Consider the following 17,108-nt stretch of genomic DNA (forward strand, 5'->3'; position numbering starts at 1 on the left):
CATTTTCCATGTGATTCTACTCAATCACAGTTTTATATTATTATATATATTATAGTCACATCTATCTCACATTACCACTCCCTGTAACATCGTCCATCCTGCTTGATAAAGAGGTGATCGATGTGATAATTTACTTTTTCATCATAGTATGTCTCGAAGGGCATTGATCACGCATCTGTATAGTTCAGACAACCAGGAGTGGTGAGAGATCATCAATACGGAGGATCTTGGTTATCCATAAGAGCAATGGACTCCATACAAGGTATCCATGGGAGCATGCACTCGGCAGACGGCCGGGGGAACCCGATCATATTGTCAGGTCGAAATGGGTCGATTTGTCCGAAATAATGTGATTACGAAAATGTCTTTGTCTGATTTTCAAAGAGCTGATTTGAGCGAAGGCTCCATCTTCAGATTGGATTAGAGGCTTTTAGAGTACCGGGTACAAAGTGTGAGCCACATCCCTAATGTGGACTAATGGAGTGTTATCCAACCTTCTCTGCTACAAATGTACAGCACATAACCAACCCACCATCAAAGAAAACGGCCCTATTTCAAATGAATAAATGTCACTGCAGAGCAGAGCAAGATAGGACGACAGTGAAGTGACAAGGATGTCCTTCTCCAAGCCAGAAGGTCCTGGGTTCGATTCCTCAATATCCACACCACTACCTTCAGGCAGCCTTGAGCAAGACCACCTAAAACCTCATCTGCAACGTAACAACAAGTGTCATGCACTTGGATTTCGCTGTAAGTCACTTTCGACCAAAACGTTGAATGAATCCCAAACAGTGAAAAAGCCGGAATAGTCTGAGTTGTCTTACCGATATTCCCCGTGCGCACGTACAGGCGACCCCTGAGCACCGTGTTGATGTTGACCAGGCTCTGGCGGTGGGCCCCGCTGCCCCGGTTTGGACCCCCCTCTCCCCCGAGGTGGAGGGGGGTCTCCTCGCTGGCGTACTCCGTCGCCAGGACCTCCAGCTCATGGAGGGCCTGTACTGCCGATCGACCCTGGCGAAGCATGTGCTGGGGGGGTGAGAGGGAGGGGGGAGGTGCATGTAGTGAATGTATTTCTGATGGTTAACATGACCGGGGACCAATGATGGTGGACGGCTCTTTTACGGCACCCTGCTGTGATCCCTGACCCCAGAGGGCACACTGGTAGGAAAGTGGTGTGCGCTGGCATGGCGCTGGGAAGAAGCGCTTGCGTGCTGTGCTTTTTTTTTGTTTTTAAACCTGCAGCGTATCCATACTTTGTTGACTGTTTCCATGGCAACCAGCCAAGTGAGCGCCCTAACCCTAGCTTAACCTTAACAAACTGTTTCCCCTGGTAATTAAGTTGCGACCCACTTTTATACAATTTAAACCAAGCTAATTTATTGTTAAAAAATAGGGTCATCGTGCCCTTTTTCTTTTTTACATGAAGACAAATATTAAAAGCCCTGCCTTCAAAGCACATTACTCTAGCAATAAAAAAAAAGAAGAAGAAGTAGAAAATAAAAAAGAAGTCGTAAGAAAAAAAAAAAAAGTTTATTATTATTTTTAAAAAAAATATTATTAAAAAATTGCAGGTCGCAACACCCACCAGTTGATAACCACTGCTCTAGAGCATATCATCCACTTACTCTTTCCTTAGTGGAAACTATTTAAAAAAGGGTAAGGGAGCTCAGGAAAAGGCGTCATGCGGACACGGGCCCTTAATGCATGAATTCAGGAGATAATTATGAAGAATAGATGAGAAAACAGTACCAATCGAAAGGTCGTCGTCTCCACTGTGGTGAGAGTAATTTTTTAGAAAGCATCAAATTAAATACAGCTTCAGAGTTGGAACAAAATTATACTTGGAAACTTAGTTCGCTAAGAATAGCGAACAGAATTGTTAAAGATTGAATGGAAAACCAAACCATGCGATCAATTCTGGTAATGTCTGGTAAAACGCAGGCCCACTGCCGGGCCTCTACATTTGAAAAATAAATGCCACTTGTCCCCATCTCTCAGTGATGGATTAATTTCCCTCAGACAAATGTGATATTTGCCCGGTTCTCCGATTACACTAATTAAATTCCTCTTAACTTCAGAGAGGAATGACACGGGTTTGCCTGGGGATAGGGGCAGGAGAAGGCCCCGGTTGACCTTTTCCAGAGAAATCCCCTGTAGCTTTGACGAAGCACGGTGAGATCAATTTGAGACAAGGAATCTTTTTCCAATAGTAATTACAAAGGTCCATTGGGCTGTGGGGGGTGGAGTCCCCCAAGGCAATGAGACAAAGCACCGCAGTGGGCCGGCGTAGCACGGAGGGACGTACGGCTGCATTCATACATTGATCCGAAAACAAGTGCAAACAACCGCGTACCTGTGTCCTTCTTCTCATTTGAACAGGCAATACATCGGACTTGAGTGACCTTTGAACCTCGGACTAAAAGGTCGAGGTTCAAGAGGTGGACGTCAAATATTTGTGTGGCAGGGGAAAAATTTGATTTATAAACCAAAAATAAACCTCGGCGGTGACATTTGCTCGTACAGTAGTGTCAACAATTTCCCTGTTCAAAGATAAATGGTGCAACTTAGCCTTTGCTACCCTTTCATGCCCTATAACACCTGCATAAACAGAAAAGTTGCTCCGTTTCAGTCTCAGTCTCAACATAGCCTGTGGGAATCTTTCCCTTTTACATTTCTATCCTGCAATCAATTCACTCTCAGAATCAGAATCACTTTAAATATGTGCATACCAAAGATCTAAAGTCAATCCCGGGTCAAAATGTTTTCAACACTTGCATGCAAGTTAATTCATTAACAATGTTTGATTTGAAAGTTTTTAAGTGTTGGATTGATTGTGTTGTTGTTGTGGAAAACAGCCCAAGGAACACCTTTTAAACTTTTGCCAATCCAGTTTTTATGAATGTGCTCTAAAACGAAACACCTTCTAAACGGTTGAAACCAAAACTAAATCCACATGCTTTGACCACCGAGCGCGCACCTTTAGCGGGACACAGCAGGACCCCACCAGCAGTAGGGAGGCGCTGTCCCAGACGTCCACCTGCAGGGTCTGCTGGGCCAGGTAGCCCAGGAACCAGCGCTGCTCCCCTGCCTTCAGGAAGCCATCGTCCACCCGGAACTGGATCTGCAGCCCGGGACAGTCTGGAGGGGAGGGGGCAGGACCATATGGATCACATCGGATGGATTCTGATCTGGATATAGCGTCGTCTTGACACGATGCATTCACATCTCACAGACGGCATCTTGGTCGGGCTGGTCGCTCTGTTTGGTTTAGAGCTCTGCTGTTGGACCTTGTTGGGGAAATACACTTCAAGTGTTGAATTTAGAATGCACTTTGCTGGGATGTACACTACTACTGCTGAATTAAGAATGCACTTTGCTGGGGTGTACACTACTACTGCTGAATTAAGAATGCACTTTGCTGGGATGTACACTACTACTGCTGAATTAAGAATGCACTTTGCTGGGATGTACACTACTACTGCTGAATTAAGAATGCACTTTGCTGGGATGTACACTACTACTGCTGAATTAAGAATGCACTTTGCTGAGACATGCACTACTACTGCTGAATTAAGAATGCACTTTACTGAGATGTACCATCCCTATAATCCCTATAGTATTAAACTCCAAAAAATAAAGAATCTATTTAAACAAAAACACTGTATCAGGGTAAAACTCATCAAAAATGCGGAATTCATATTCATTGATTTATTCAAATGATGATCTAAGCTTTTCCTGGCACTTAGCTGTAGTTCATGTAACACGCAACAAGAGTCAAAATAGCCATTTTAAATGTGATTTATGTGTCAACTGTAGACAACACGCAGACGTCAAACACGCTCACGTACGAACACTACACACGTGCATACTTAAACGTGCACACCTAGAGACACACTGTTGCAAGCACGCGTAACACAAGGTGAATTAAATTCCAATGAAGTCATTGTTAAGCCAGAGCCGAGATTCAATTTGAGAATGCAAAGCGAGGCTTGGAGCTCCTCTGATGGGGGCTTTGTACAGGAACTGACTCAATCGTAACTCACACTCAGTCTTGAACAAGTTCAATATAATTGACCCTATCCGGCAGCTCTGCGCCAAAGTGTGTCTGTGTGTGTGTGTGTGTGTGTGTGTGTGTGTGTGTGTGTGTGTGTGTGTGTGTGTGTGTGTCTGTGTATGTCTGTCTATAGCTTCTACAGCCGTCGCTATCACTGTACATGCACATGCACAAACACATTTTCCGTGTGTGTGTGTGCGTGAGTATGTGTGTGTGTGTGTGTGTGTGTTGCTTCCACTCGGCTCTCATATCATCAAAGTCCCAACAAAGGGAATTTTGTTCCCAGAAGAGTGTGTGTGAGTGTGAGTCTCGCGTGTATGTGTGTGTATGTGCGTGTGCGGAGTCAGACAGCTAGAAGTGGACTAATGGGGACTGTCGGCAACGTCCCCGCTGTGTTAAAGAGACCACAGAGGCCAAGGAAGGGAGCCTGCATGTTCACACATACGCCTGGTGGAGTGTCTCTCTCTCACACACACACACACACACACACACACACACACACACACAGAAACAGAAGTACAGTGAAACTTTATCATTCTTTTGTACACCGCCAACTCTCCCTTTGACACACAGAGAGACACACACAGACACACACACTCAGACACACAAACACACACACACACAGAAAGACGCAGAGAGACACCCACAGAGAGACACTCCCCGGCGGCGTCTCCTTGATGCGTTCTCACATGTGGCTCGTGTTTCGGAAGAAAAGGACCCGAGGTAGCAGACACAAGCCCCCCCACCCCATACCTGGCCCTCCCCTCTCGCTCCAGTCATATAGCAGTCTCCTCCTAGCTGACTGCCTCTGTCCAAAATACAAGGCCTACGTACACTTCATAGTCACATTCAGTCATAAGGCATTTATAAAGCTTTAGATATTGATGGACCAATGGAGAACTAAACATTTATTCAGCCTTAGTTCATGATGAATTAATCATTAACTAAACATTCATTTATAAGCCTTTAGTTAATGATGAATTAATAATTAACTTGGTATTCATTTATAAGCATTCAGCATCATTAACTGAACATTTATTTAAGAGCCTTTAATTAATGTTCCACTAAATAACAAAACATGAATATATATAGGTAGATGATTACTAAGTGCTATGTTAAAGGAACCCCAACTCTACCACCAGCTGTTAGCCGTCAGCCTTTACAAGACAGTAGCGGTTACAAGCAATGTCAAAATCGTCTCTCTAGTGACATCACAAGCGAATGCCCACCCAGATGTAGGATGGATAGATCGGCCTGACAGATGGTACGGCCCAATGGATAGGCTGGATGAGTGAGCAATGAATCGATCATCTGACTGAACTTTAATATAAAGTGTTACCAATACAATTCAGAAATGCATCTTTCCTGTATCATCTCTGTTGTGAGCCCCCTCCTCTGAGATGCAATCTGATTAAATGTTATTAAGTCCTTTGGTCGATACAGACACAATAAATATCGCACCATGATAAGAAAATCTGCAACGTTTTCATTTGGTTACGTGGCGCTATCTCCTGTGAACATTTCTTTAACGGCAGATAACAAAATTTGCTCTGATATTTTTCTGCACTTGAAAATAACACAACCAAAAGATAAACAACGAAGGATGCTCGGTGAATGGAAGGACGAAGAAGCAAACAAAATGCATGCTATAACCAGCTAATGTTTCCCGGCGCACAACATGACTCAAGCCCCTGTTGTCAACTTGAACAGTGTCAACAAGAACTCAAGTCTCCCATTAAAACAAGCCGAGCACTGAACGGCCTTCTGGGGGATCCTGCTCTGACTATGCTTTAAAGGGGAAGCTATTATATAAAAGAAGAGAGTACCGCTTTCTACGCGTGTCGCGAATAAGAGATCAACATCAACTCTGCTTCCGCAAAAAATGTGCGGACTAGCAGAGAACGCCAACTCGCCGACCGATGGTCGGTGGATGAGCTAATGTTGAAGGCAGTGATCTTTCTTTTCGCAAGAGCCGTGTGAACCGGTACTCACAAATAACGTAGAAACCCGAGAGTGTGACGGTTTCCCTTTAAGGAATCTAAATTGGGATGTTCCCTATACTTGCTTGTATTTTCTGGGATTGCAACTTATTTAGGAAGCCGAGACAGTGCCGCAGCCAGTGCATCGGGGACAAGGTGATTAAACAGAGTGAGACACGGGGAGATGTGGAGACGAGAAGTTACACAAAAACAAAAACAAGAAGGAGTAAAAAAGACACGTCGGGGTAGGGAAACAGTGTTGTTTTTCCCTTCCCGGTGACACGCAGGAAAATGTTTTCTCCTTTGAGACACTTCTCTGCCAACGCTTTCACTGTCTCTCGTCGACTCCCCTCCTTTCTCGCTCCCTCCCTTCAGCACAGACCCACCTGCTGACTCCTCCTGCCTGGCCCATTAATTCTCCCAGCATGCTCTGGGCTTATGAGCAGGGTGGGCGGGTGGCTGAGAGAGAACAGGGTGGAGGTGGGAGGGAGGGAGAGAGGGAGAGGGAGTGAGGAGGGGAGGGAGGGAAGAAAGGAGGGAGGGATGGAGGGAGGGAGAGAATTGAGGAGGGAAGTTGGGAGAGATATATGGAGAGAGTGAGGGAGTGAGGATGGGAGGGAGGGAGGGATGGAGAGAGGGAGCGAGTGAGGAGGGGAGGGATGGAAAGAGGGAGAGAGGCAAGAAGAGGGAGAGGAAGAGAATCTGAGGTAGAGCCAGGGAGGGTGTGTGCGTGTGTGTGTGTGTATGGTGTCTGTATGTTTGTGTGTGACGCACTTATGATAAGGGAGGAACTGACAGTTCTGTCCCACAGGGTGTGTTTGTATGCAAGCGCATGAGTGAGAAAAATAGGGAGAGACTAATATTAAGAGAGAGAGAGATAGAGTGGCTGGGTGGGAGGCAGGGAGAAAAAGAGACAGAAAAGGAGACAATGCAAGGGTTAGAGAAAGAGTGTGAGAAGAAGAGAAACAGATAGAGCAAGGAAGAGGGTGAGAGAGAGGGAGGGAGAGAAAGAGTCTCGCGGAAGGAGTTGCAAAGAGATAAAAAGAGATGGAGAAAGAGAGACAGGGAGGCAGATAGACAGAGACTGGGAGAGAGACAGAGACTGAGAAAGAGACACAGAGAGAGACTGAGAGAGAGAGAGAGAGAGAGAGAGAGAGAGAAAGAGAGAGAGAGAGAGACTCAGAAAGAGACAGAGAGAGAGAGAGAGAGAGACTGAGAGTGAAAGACAGAGAGCGGGAGAGGGAGACACAGACAGTGTGTGTGTTATATAATGCTGTGTCTCCAGACGGGCTAGGGAGGCAGCAGCAGCAGCAGCCCCAGCAGAGCCACCCATCCCCAGCCTGGCTCCAGCAGGTGGTGCAGGCGGGGAAGCCCAGCGAGGGAGCTCCAGCCCCGGGGTGCTGCCGCTGAGGAGGAGGAGGAGGAGGAGGAGGAGGAGGAGGAGGAGGAGGAGGAGGAGGAGGAGTGCCATGGCAACACAACATGAAGCACAACACAGAGACACCATAGAGGACCCAGCGGTACACATGCCCCCATTGCAGCCTGGAGTCAACCGTCTGTCTCACCCCGTCTATCGTCTGCCTTAACATGTATTCATGTAGTCTGTTAGTCTTACTTTGTGTGTGCGTGTTTTTGTATGTGTGGTTGTGTGTGTGTGTGTGTGTGTACAAGCGCACACAGACAAACACCAGTAAAAGTCGGACCACAGTGCGGTGCTGCTCCATAAAACAGTGTGTTGCTGCCTCTCACACACACACACACGCACGCGCACGCGCGCACACACACACACACACACACACGGCAAACCGGTCGCTGGGGCTGATGGAGTTCTGCCCTGTGCCGGTTTTATCAGGTTAATGCGAGCGAGAGGAACCTGTTGGATGTGTTCGGCTGCACCGCTGAACTGCTTAACAACACCTCTGGCAGGTCCTCAGCTCAGAGTCACCCACCGGCGCAGGAACACGCTGATTGGTCAGTCATTACATGGCTGGGTTATCTTTTGCCAAACTGTACGACCGGCGGTAAAGTGAGTGAGTCCGAGCGGACGCAAAGTGATTCTCGGCAGGGTATCAGCAAGCACCGGCGCCGGACCCCAAACCAGATATTTGCTTTTAGTCAGAACCGCATGGCTGAGTTTTGACGGGAAAATGATGGTCCCTAACTTGTCGCCATTGTATTTCTAAAGTGATTGACAGCTGTCACAGATCACATCCACAGCACCGCTACCGGCATATTTTGCTCCCTCTCCAAATGGTTCCTAAACTCTGTTTCTCTTCTGCAGGTGCATTTTCGTTTAAAATCTGTTCCTCAACTCAACTCGATTGAACCCGCGTTTAACGCTTTGGATGGTTGTAACGACCCATTTGAAATGGATATTCCCCGCAAACCTTATACATATTTAGTTTGTATACATATTTAGTTTGTATGTTGGTGGCCGCGGGCACTAACAACGTACATTTTGGATGATCCCCCGCATCGACGATACCAACCAATCAAAATGCTTACCCTCAGATGTACACGCCCAGCAATAAGAAGCCTATTGGAACTGATCTGAAGGGGAAGTCAATGGGCCCTAATAGAAATGAAAATATCAAAAATGCCCTTTTTATTTATTTACGGATGGAGGAAACGCCTGCGGAAATACCAAGAAAATGTACAAAATGGGAAGAAGAAATGATTTGAGGTGAAAGTAATGTGTATGTCACCGGGTGATAATAAATTCAAAAGGCAGGGGGAAGGAAGCGTATTTCAAATGCAAAGTTTGGAGAGCCTGCGGACGCTATAAAGTGTTGCAGATTTAAACAGCAGCTCGGAGGACTCAGGAAAGAGACCCCGCACAGCAGGAAACCTGGGGAAGATCAACCTGGCTGGTGGAGGCTGAGCATCACACACATGCGTGCACACCCACACACACACACACATGTCCACACACAGATGCACACCCACACACAGACACACGTGCATGCACACACACAAATACACACCTGCACGCATGCACAGACAGACAGAGAGACACGTGCACACACACACACACACACACACACACACACACACACACACACACACACACACACACACATATGCATATGGGTTACCATACAGAGAGTAGAGGGAATCTTTGTCCTTTGCTTGCATCACTCAGCCCAGTGCTGTGGGGAACAGACTCACCAAGTAACCACCTGCACTTAAAGTCAAGAGAGCCCTTTCACCATACCTAATCTGTACTTAGAATTAGATAATACTTGGATAATGAGACACTTTATGCAGTACGCTATGTTGAACAAAGCTTGGTATCAGAGAAGGTCCACTGCATAAATCACTAATAAGGAGAGATATACTATACAAAGGATCAAAATGAAGAGATCTACTATACAAAGGATAAAAAGAAGAGATCTACTATACAAAGGACCAATAAGAAGAGATATACTATACAAAGGACCCATAAGAAGAGATATACTATATAAAGGACAAATAAGAAGAGATAAACTATACAAAGGACCAATAAGAAGAGATCTTCTATGCAAAGGACCAATAAGAAGAGATCTACTACACAAAGGATCAATTAGAGGGGTCTACTATACAAAGGACCAATAAGAAGAGCTCTACTACTGAACTCCCTCCCTCTGGCCATCCGAAACTCTGATACACTCTGTTCATTCAAAAGTCAACTTAAAACCAATCTCTTCAGGACCACCTAAAACATTTGACAAATCATCCTCCGCCATTTTCCACTCTCTCCCGCTCTCTTAATGTGTTGCCTATTGTTGTGGTGTTGTTTATTTTTTCCCTTTTGTTTGAGTGTCTGTACTGTCTGTATGTATTCATTTCTTATTTGTAAAGCGTCTTTGAGTATTTAGAAAAGTGCTATAAAAAACGGATCAATTATTATTATTACAATAGGAAGCAGTAATAAGTCAAGATCTATATGTGAAGAACCGATAAGAAGATCCTCTTAAACAACCTTTTCTGTTGTTATGCATGTGGTCGAGGATAGTCTAGTCAGTAGTTGTCAGGGTGCTTGCCTTCAAATGTTCTGGGTTCAGATCCCACCGTTCCCCCAGATGGCCCTAGCCCCAACATGCTCATTAATGACATGCATCTCCAAAAGATCATTAAAAAAAATCTCTTTGGATAGAATTGTCTACATACAAAATAGTGAGAAGAGGCATTTCATTTCTTCATTTCATCCCAAGCTAGTCTTTTAAGTTTGGTGGCTGGTGGACCAACACTTGGAATGCACATTCCCTTAAAAAATAGGAAACCAAGAAAAAGTTTTCAAATAAGCTCTGTGCAGATGTGGCGCAGCAAATGAAACAGCGGCCACATGGCCAGCTAATTACCAGAACCACAATATTGTCTAATCTGGGGCTGCGTCACGCCTCTGGATTTCCTTGAGCGTTCCTTAATTCTGGTCCCTCTTTTTTCATTACACCGTGATGCAAGCCTCTGTAGTTTTCAAAACTTTCTCTCACACACACACACACACACACACACACACACACACACACACACACACACACACTTTTTGACGCCCTTCGCTGTTCAAATTGGCATGTCAGGCAGTGTCGTACAGCTGGTGTTCTGACACGCGCTGTCAACTGCGCCTCACATTCCCCCTTATAAAGAGCTTTTGCACACCCCGGCTCGGAACAGAGGCTGGCTGTGTGTTCTCACTGAGGGGGCTTGTGAACTTCAAGTGATGGCCAGCTCACTGTGAACCGCTATCATTGTACAAATACCCTCCCACGGCGGGCTTTCATGGATTCGCTTTGACTGGGGACGCATGGAGATATGCATTGCGGTGATTGTATTTTTTCGTGTCTTTTGTCTCTGTGAGTGTGCGTGTGTGTGACAGCAGCACACTGAGAGGGGTGAGCGGGAGAATCATCGTGTGTGTGTGTCTGTGTGAGTGTTTGTTTGTGTGTTTGTGTGTGTGAGACAGCAACACACAATGTGGAGCTGGGGTACCCTGAGCTCAGACATTCACTGTGGTATGTGTGTAAGTGTGCGTGTGTGTTTGTACGTGTGTGTGCGTTGAGTAAGAGGCCCTGCCCCTGCCTGCCTCCTAATCACTGCAATTCGCTTTGGATAAATGTTTCTACAAAATAAAAAAACTAGTGCTGACAGTTGAGCGCGTTATTAACGGCGTTAACGCAAACCAATTTTAACGGCGTTCATTTTTTTATTGCGCGATCAACGCTTTTTTGGCTTGGCAAACGTTGTCGTTTTTTCACCTGCTGTCTAGCAAAAACTAGTCACGTTAGAAAAACTACAACACCATACCGGATCTAGTTACACCGGAAACAAAACAACAAGCACGCCGCACAACCTTATTGGGACAAGCAAGGATCCGGAGCGGGAGAAAAACTCCTTAAAAGTGTGTGCGTGTGTTTGTGTGTCACTCTGTTTGAGCCTGCATGAGAGTTCAATGCTGTTACGTCTTTCTGACCAATCACAGTTCAAGGCTCCAGGGGTGTACCACTTCGGAAGGGGCCGCTCAGTTACTCCCCTCTAAACAAAATTGACTTGGTTGCGACGTTGCGTCTGTTGAGTGAGTGAGAGGTTGTGGGCACACAGCTCAGGCTGCCGGATGGCGCTGCAAGGAACTTTAATAAACGCAATATTGTTAACCCGCAGTAATCAGCCCGACAGCCCCGAAACGTTAACGACCCACCGGGAATCCTCCCGACTCTCCCGATTACCACTCCACCAACCGTGTGTGTGTGTATGTGTGTGTGTGTGTGTGTGTGTGTGTGTGTGTGTGTGTGTGTGTGTGTGTGTGTGTGGTGTGTGTGTAGGCATTATTCGATAGCCTGGTAATGTGTATAGGCCTACGTACGGTTGGAATATATATAGGAATATATAAACATACTGGTTTAAATAATAAATGTTAAAAAGTATTTCCCGTCCTTGCTGAACAAGAGTTTTGTTAGAAAGTTCAGTGATTGAAACAAATAAAAGCCTGGGCTATTGACGTTTTACGATAGGCCTACCACTGCGGGTCTCTCTTCTTACTGTCCTTCTCAACACTCTCTGATCTCACTAAAAGGCTAGCAGCACAAAATCAAGGGATATTTAGAATAGAAAAAAATGTGCGATTCGCAAGTTAACTATGACATTAATGCGATTAATCGCAATTAAATATTTTAATCGCTTGACAGCACTAAAAAAATCTAATCATTTTGTGTCCACGTCGCTCTTGAGTGTGTTACCATGTTTCTGGGGAACACGGTCTAATTACAGTCCGTGGACGGCGGGTAATGATCGTGATGGGGGCAGCCTAACAATACGTTTGATAGGTGCACAAATCACGGCGCTGTGCCAAGCGTAGGAGTCTGATTGGACAGCGTCTCCTTTGAACTGCAATAGAATCTGACAGCTCCACATTGGAGGAACCCCGTGGAGACACAGCGCGGGGGGGTTGATGCCTTCAATATCTCTGAGCTTTAAGGCCACCGTCACGCAGATCTTGTAGAGGGAAGCATATCCAACTAAAGGGCCGGGTGAAGAACAAAGAACAAACAGCCAGGAGCTGACGCGAGACGCCGAAACTTTTCTCTTAAAGACGTCACAGGGATTTTGATTTGATTACAGGAGGCGGTTTCAAACAAAGAAACTTTCTGGCAATTCTCTCGGCACAGGTAAGGCAAAGTGTCTGAGGGGAAGGCGCCAGAGTCTGCTTGTTAGAGACGGGGGAACGTTTTTGATGAGACTCGGGCTACACGGGGGGGGAGTGCTTCACATGAAATGCAGACAACATAACATACACAAGAGGGGGGGGGGGGGGGGGGGGGGGGTTGAGAAGCTATGGGGTAGCAGTGGAGGGGCTCATAAGGTTGAGAAGATGATGAAGAGATTACAATGGAGACACTTGCAGAGGACTATGTATGTGTGTGTGTGTGTGTGTGTACGTGTGTGGGTGTGTTTGCTTCTGGTTGTGTGTGTGATTGTGGGTGCACGAGGATGAGTGTGTGTCATGCAATGATGGTTTGTGTGTGTGTGATGGATTGTGTTTGAGTTGTGTGTGTGTGTCTGTGTTTGAGTAGTGTGTGTGTGTGTGTATGTGTGTGTGCGTGCATCAGTGTGATGCGGCGCTCCTCAACGCGACATAACACTGCATCACAAGCTTCCATTTCATCAGACGCTACACCCAAACCCATCATCATCGCTCATCGGGGCTGAGCGTCCTGCAGGGCTGATGGGGCAGAGAGAGGTGTGTCGAGGGGGACCCAGCGCTAAGGCAGAACGTCTGGGACCCACAGAGCCAGCACGGTGCGCGCAAGGGGGCATCGGATCAGCATTCAAGGGGTAGGCGAATGCTGAGTTCACACTCGTTTTCGGGAAACCGCAGACAAAAGCCCTGGCTCAGAGGTGTTCTCCCGTGAACGACGGTCGTGTCGTTTTGTAATCGGAGAGGGTTTGCTGACACCGTCGCTGAGAGACGCCTGGCAGGTTAAATATCCGGACCGGCCTGGGGAGTCCAAAACCCTGTAGCACGAAAGGCCTCACGACCGGCAACGCCAGCGGTGTCGACCCACAGCCAACGAGGGACCAAGACGTGGGTGAGAGGGAACACCTTCCCCAAAACGAGCAGACAGCCACCTCCCCCTCATCGCGCCATCATTTATTTACCTCCAACTCTCTTATGCAGAACACACCAACTTTGTCCCGTCTACACAACCGTCCTCGCCTTCATATCCTATTCCTTTTCTTTGCCACGCTGCAAATCAAGCACACAAAAAGAAACCGAGTTTCCTGTTCCGTGAGTGTGCCCTCAGGAGTTTGGAGACCGGGCAGGTCTCGTTTGGGGACTCCTCTGTGTGAAACATCTTGTAATGTGCGACCCCCTGTCGCAGATCAGTCATGTAGTGGGAAACCTGCGTCGACTTCTACACACCCGGCGACAAGACAGACGCTCGTGTAGCGCTGTGTGCAGCACAGCCGTCAGACGACTTTTAAAAGTTGTGTAGTGCGTTGGAGCTATAACTTGGGAGTAGTGTTAACTATTCAGATCTCTTAGTATCTTCGCTATTACTCTTTGATGATTTACTCTGCACCTGCTGGCACATTCTTTGGTAGTAACTGCTTGTCCGTGTCAACAGCCTGGTCCCAAGTAGCCGTCCTTTCAGTGCTTTCAAAACACGACCAAGAGTAGCATCCAAAAGGTATTGGTTAGTAGAGTAATAATATTGGTCATGAAAGTACCAGACCCATATTAGTGGTTAGTAGAGTGATAGTATTGGTCATCTAAGTACCAGATCAATAGTATTGGTTAGTAAAGTAATGGTATTAGTCATCAAAGTACCCGACCCATTGTATTGGTCTAGTAGAATAATATTTTTACTCATCAAAGTACTAGATCATTAGCATTGGTCTAGTAGAGTAATAGTACTGGTCATCAAAATACTAGATCAATAGCATTGGTCTAGTAGAGTAATAGTATTGGTCATCAAAACCCCATTACTAAAAAAACTACAATTCGTTTTCACTCAATGCTGCTAATGCTCATACCGCCTACTTCAGAAGAACGACACGTAGCCCAAACAACCTGCATTTAACACTGGCAACAAGCATGTCCCACAGTTCCTCCCCTAGGACACAAAGCCACAACTCTGCACGGCGAGACTCAAGGTGATTTAACACCTGGCCAGGCCGACGGCCCGCCTTCGGCCCTCCTGTCAGCGGAGGGGAGGGGGGGCGGTGGCGAGAGATGATGAATCATCCCCGGGGGGCGTTGGGCCCTTCCTTACCAGGACTGACGGCGGTGTCGTGGTGGACGGGGTACAGCACACAGGGTAAGGGATGGCCGGCCGGCTGCGTGTCCCCCCCCCGGTTGGCCCCTGGCTGCTGTAGCGTAAGGCGCTGGGACGTGACTGGGGGGAAGCGGTAGAACTGGAAGGTGAAGTGGACGCTCTCAGGCCAGTCGGCGTCTGCGTCCGCAGTCAGCACCCTGCCCAGAGACGGAGGGGGGAAACGGGGAGGGGGGGGCGAGACGTGAGCCTGGAGTCAGGATGGACTGGGTGTTTCTGCAGCTTCACATTAAGGCAGAGAGGGAGGGAGTGAGTGAGTGAGAATGAGAGAGCGTATCTGCGCGCAAGAGTGTGAGTGAGTGAGTGAGTGAGTGAGTGAGTGAGTGAACGAGCGAGTGAGAGAGAAAGAGAGTGAAAGAGAGAGCGTATCTGTGAGCAAGAGTGCAAGACACTGTGAGAGAGAGTGTGTCTGTCTATCTCATGCATTGATGGTGTGTGTTTGTGTGTGTGTGTTTGTGTGTGTGCTGGGTTCTTCGCGTGTAGGATTGTGTTTGTGTGTAGTTTTGTCTGAGTGAGTAGGTTGTGTTTGTGGGTGGGTGTATGTGTTTGCGTGGTTGTGTCTGGTTGTGTGTGTGTCTTTCATGCAATGATGGTTTGTGTGGTTGTGTGAGTGATTGTGTCTTTTTTGTGTCTGTGTGTGGTTTTGTTTGGATGTGTGGTGTTGTTGCGTGTAGGTTGTGTGTGTGTGTGCGGTTGTCTGTGTGTGTTTGAGTGTGATTATGTTTGTGTGGTTGTGTGTGTGTGTGTGTGTGTTTGACATGCATTGATGGTAGCCCCAAAAATAAACAAATCTCCGCCGGAAAGCAAGCAAATCCTAACATCCACACAGAATAAATTAACCACCAACCGAGAAGATAACGAATGGAAACAAGCACACTTTTCTCTCCCCCCCCCCCAACATCTTCCCGCACCTGATTCCGCAGCAAAGAGCAGACGCGCAATCAATCACACCGCATTTAATAAGAAGCGGGAAGAACGGGCCATTCACCGAGACAAAAACACCCAGACTGCTGCGAGTGCGAGGCCGGCCTAATTTCAAAGTGGAATCGAATAAGACCGGAAGCCTGACCCCGTCCAGTCAATCACGCCCGCTCTGACAACTCTCCCGCGTGAAAAGGGGGAGCGCCGCATTAATATTCATTCTGTAAACAGACAAGATTGATAATTATGGCGTCCGGGTGAGAGGCAGGAGCTGTGAGCCGGAGCCTCGAGGGCTCCTGATTACGACGAGTGCCGCTCGCTGGGTCTTCTGTTAGCGGCTGCTGCTGCCGCTAAAGCAGCCTTTATTCATGTAGGGACCCTGCCGCGGTAAGACAGATGTATTCTCTGTTACTGGTAATGTCCAAACACCCCCGTGTTCTCTCTATCCTCCGTCTTTGTGCCCCCCCCCCCCCCCCCCTCTCTTTTTTTTTTTTCATGTTTTTCATCAGTAAACACGCATCCATACGAAAAGCACGCAGGAACACATCAAAGAGACATGTATTGAAATATAAGAATAGATATGCAGGGCCTAATAGGAAATGAAAGACCAGCCAATCAGGGAGGTCGGTGTGGTCGAGCTGGGCTATTTAAACCGGCCACTGAATCAGCACTCCCTAATGGCTCTGGTGCATCGCTGTCCTAATGGACTGCAGAATACAGTTGGTTGCCATGGTGGCATGGGATCTTTCTATGGTGCTGGGTGCTCCAGTGTAGTTAAAAAACGTTATCCCGTTTGTTGTGCTTCATTTCAAACGTGTGCCCAAATCAATCCCTTGGATGTCTTGCCAGACCAATGCCACATGCAGTGTTTGTCATTAGCTGATCCTGCCTTCTAGATGGGCTTTTTCTAGATGGCCGCCTAGATGTCCCTACAGCCGTTTTCAAACTTCTGGCATTCCGCCATAGCAAGCCTACAATGTCTACAATCCTGCCCCATTTGGAGTCTCGCCCCGGCTTCTCCTTACAGATTGACCTTCCTTACGCAACTTTAAAGTGTCACTGGACCAGCTGTTTAGCGCGAATTCAGAACAATGAGATTAAAATATGTAGTTATTTTGAGAGTGCCAGATAAGGAGAGGGAGGTGTTATAAACATGTAAACGCTTACAGGAACTTTGTTGCGTGCTGTATATGAAATGTGCCACAGATTGACTGAGGCGTTAGAATATAATTGTCACAGAAGCTTAACCATAAACCGTAAGCAGCCAACAGATCTGTACACATTGGCAATGTCGTCACCTTTTGCACGAAGAGTCAAAGCACAAAAACAACAGACTTGAGTTCA

General features: G+C 46.9%; 1 protein-coding gene across 1 annotated transcript in view; it reads right to left on the bottom strand.

Annotated features, from left to right (window-relative positions):
• nphp4 (nephronophthisis 4) overlaps window positions 1-17,108 on the bottom strand; it is a gene marked incomplete at both ends in the record, with an annotated part of 81,323 nt that overhangs the window by 42,716 nt on the left and 21,499 nt on the right. The window contains 4 exons of the mRNA XM_079742319.1: window positions 825-1,026; window positions 2,978-3,138; window positions 12,411-12,524; window positions 14,784-14,983. Of these exons, the coding sequence (XP_079598445.1) occupies window positions 825-1,026; window positions 2,978-3,138; window positions 12,411-12,524; window positions 14,784-14,983 (677 nt within the window). The remainder of the gene's footprint in view (window positions 1-824; window positions 1,027-2,977; window positions 3,139-12,410; window positions 12,525-14,783; window positions 14,984-17,108) is intronic.

The sequence above is a fragment of the Pollachius pollachius genome (genome assembly GCF_949987615.1).
Source record: "Pollachius pollachius genome assembly, chromosome: 8".
Lineage (NCBI taxonomy): Eukaryota > Metazoa > Chordata > Actinopteri > Gadiformes > Gadidae > Pollachius > Pollachius pollachius.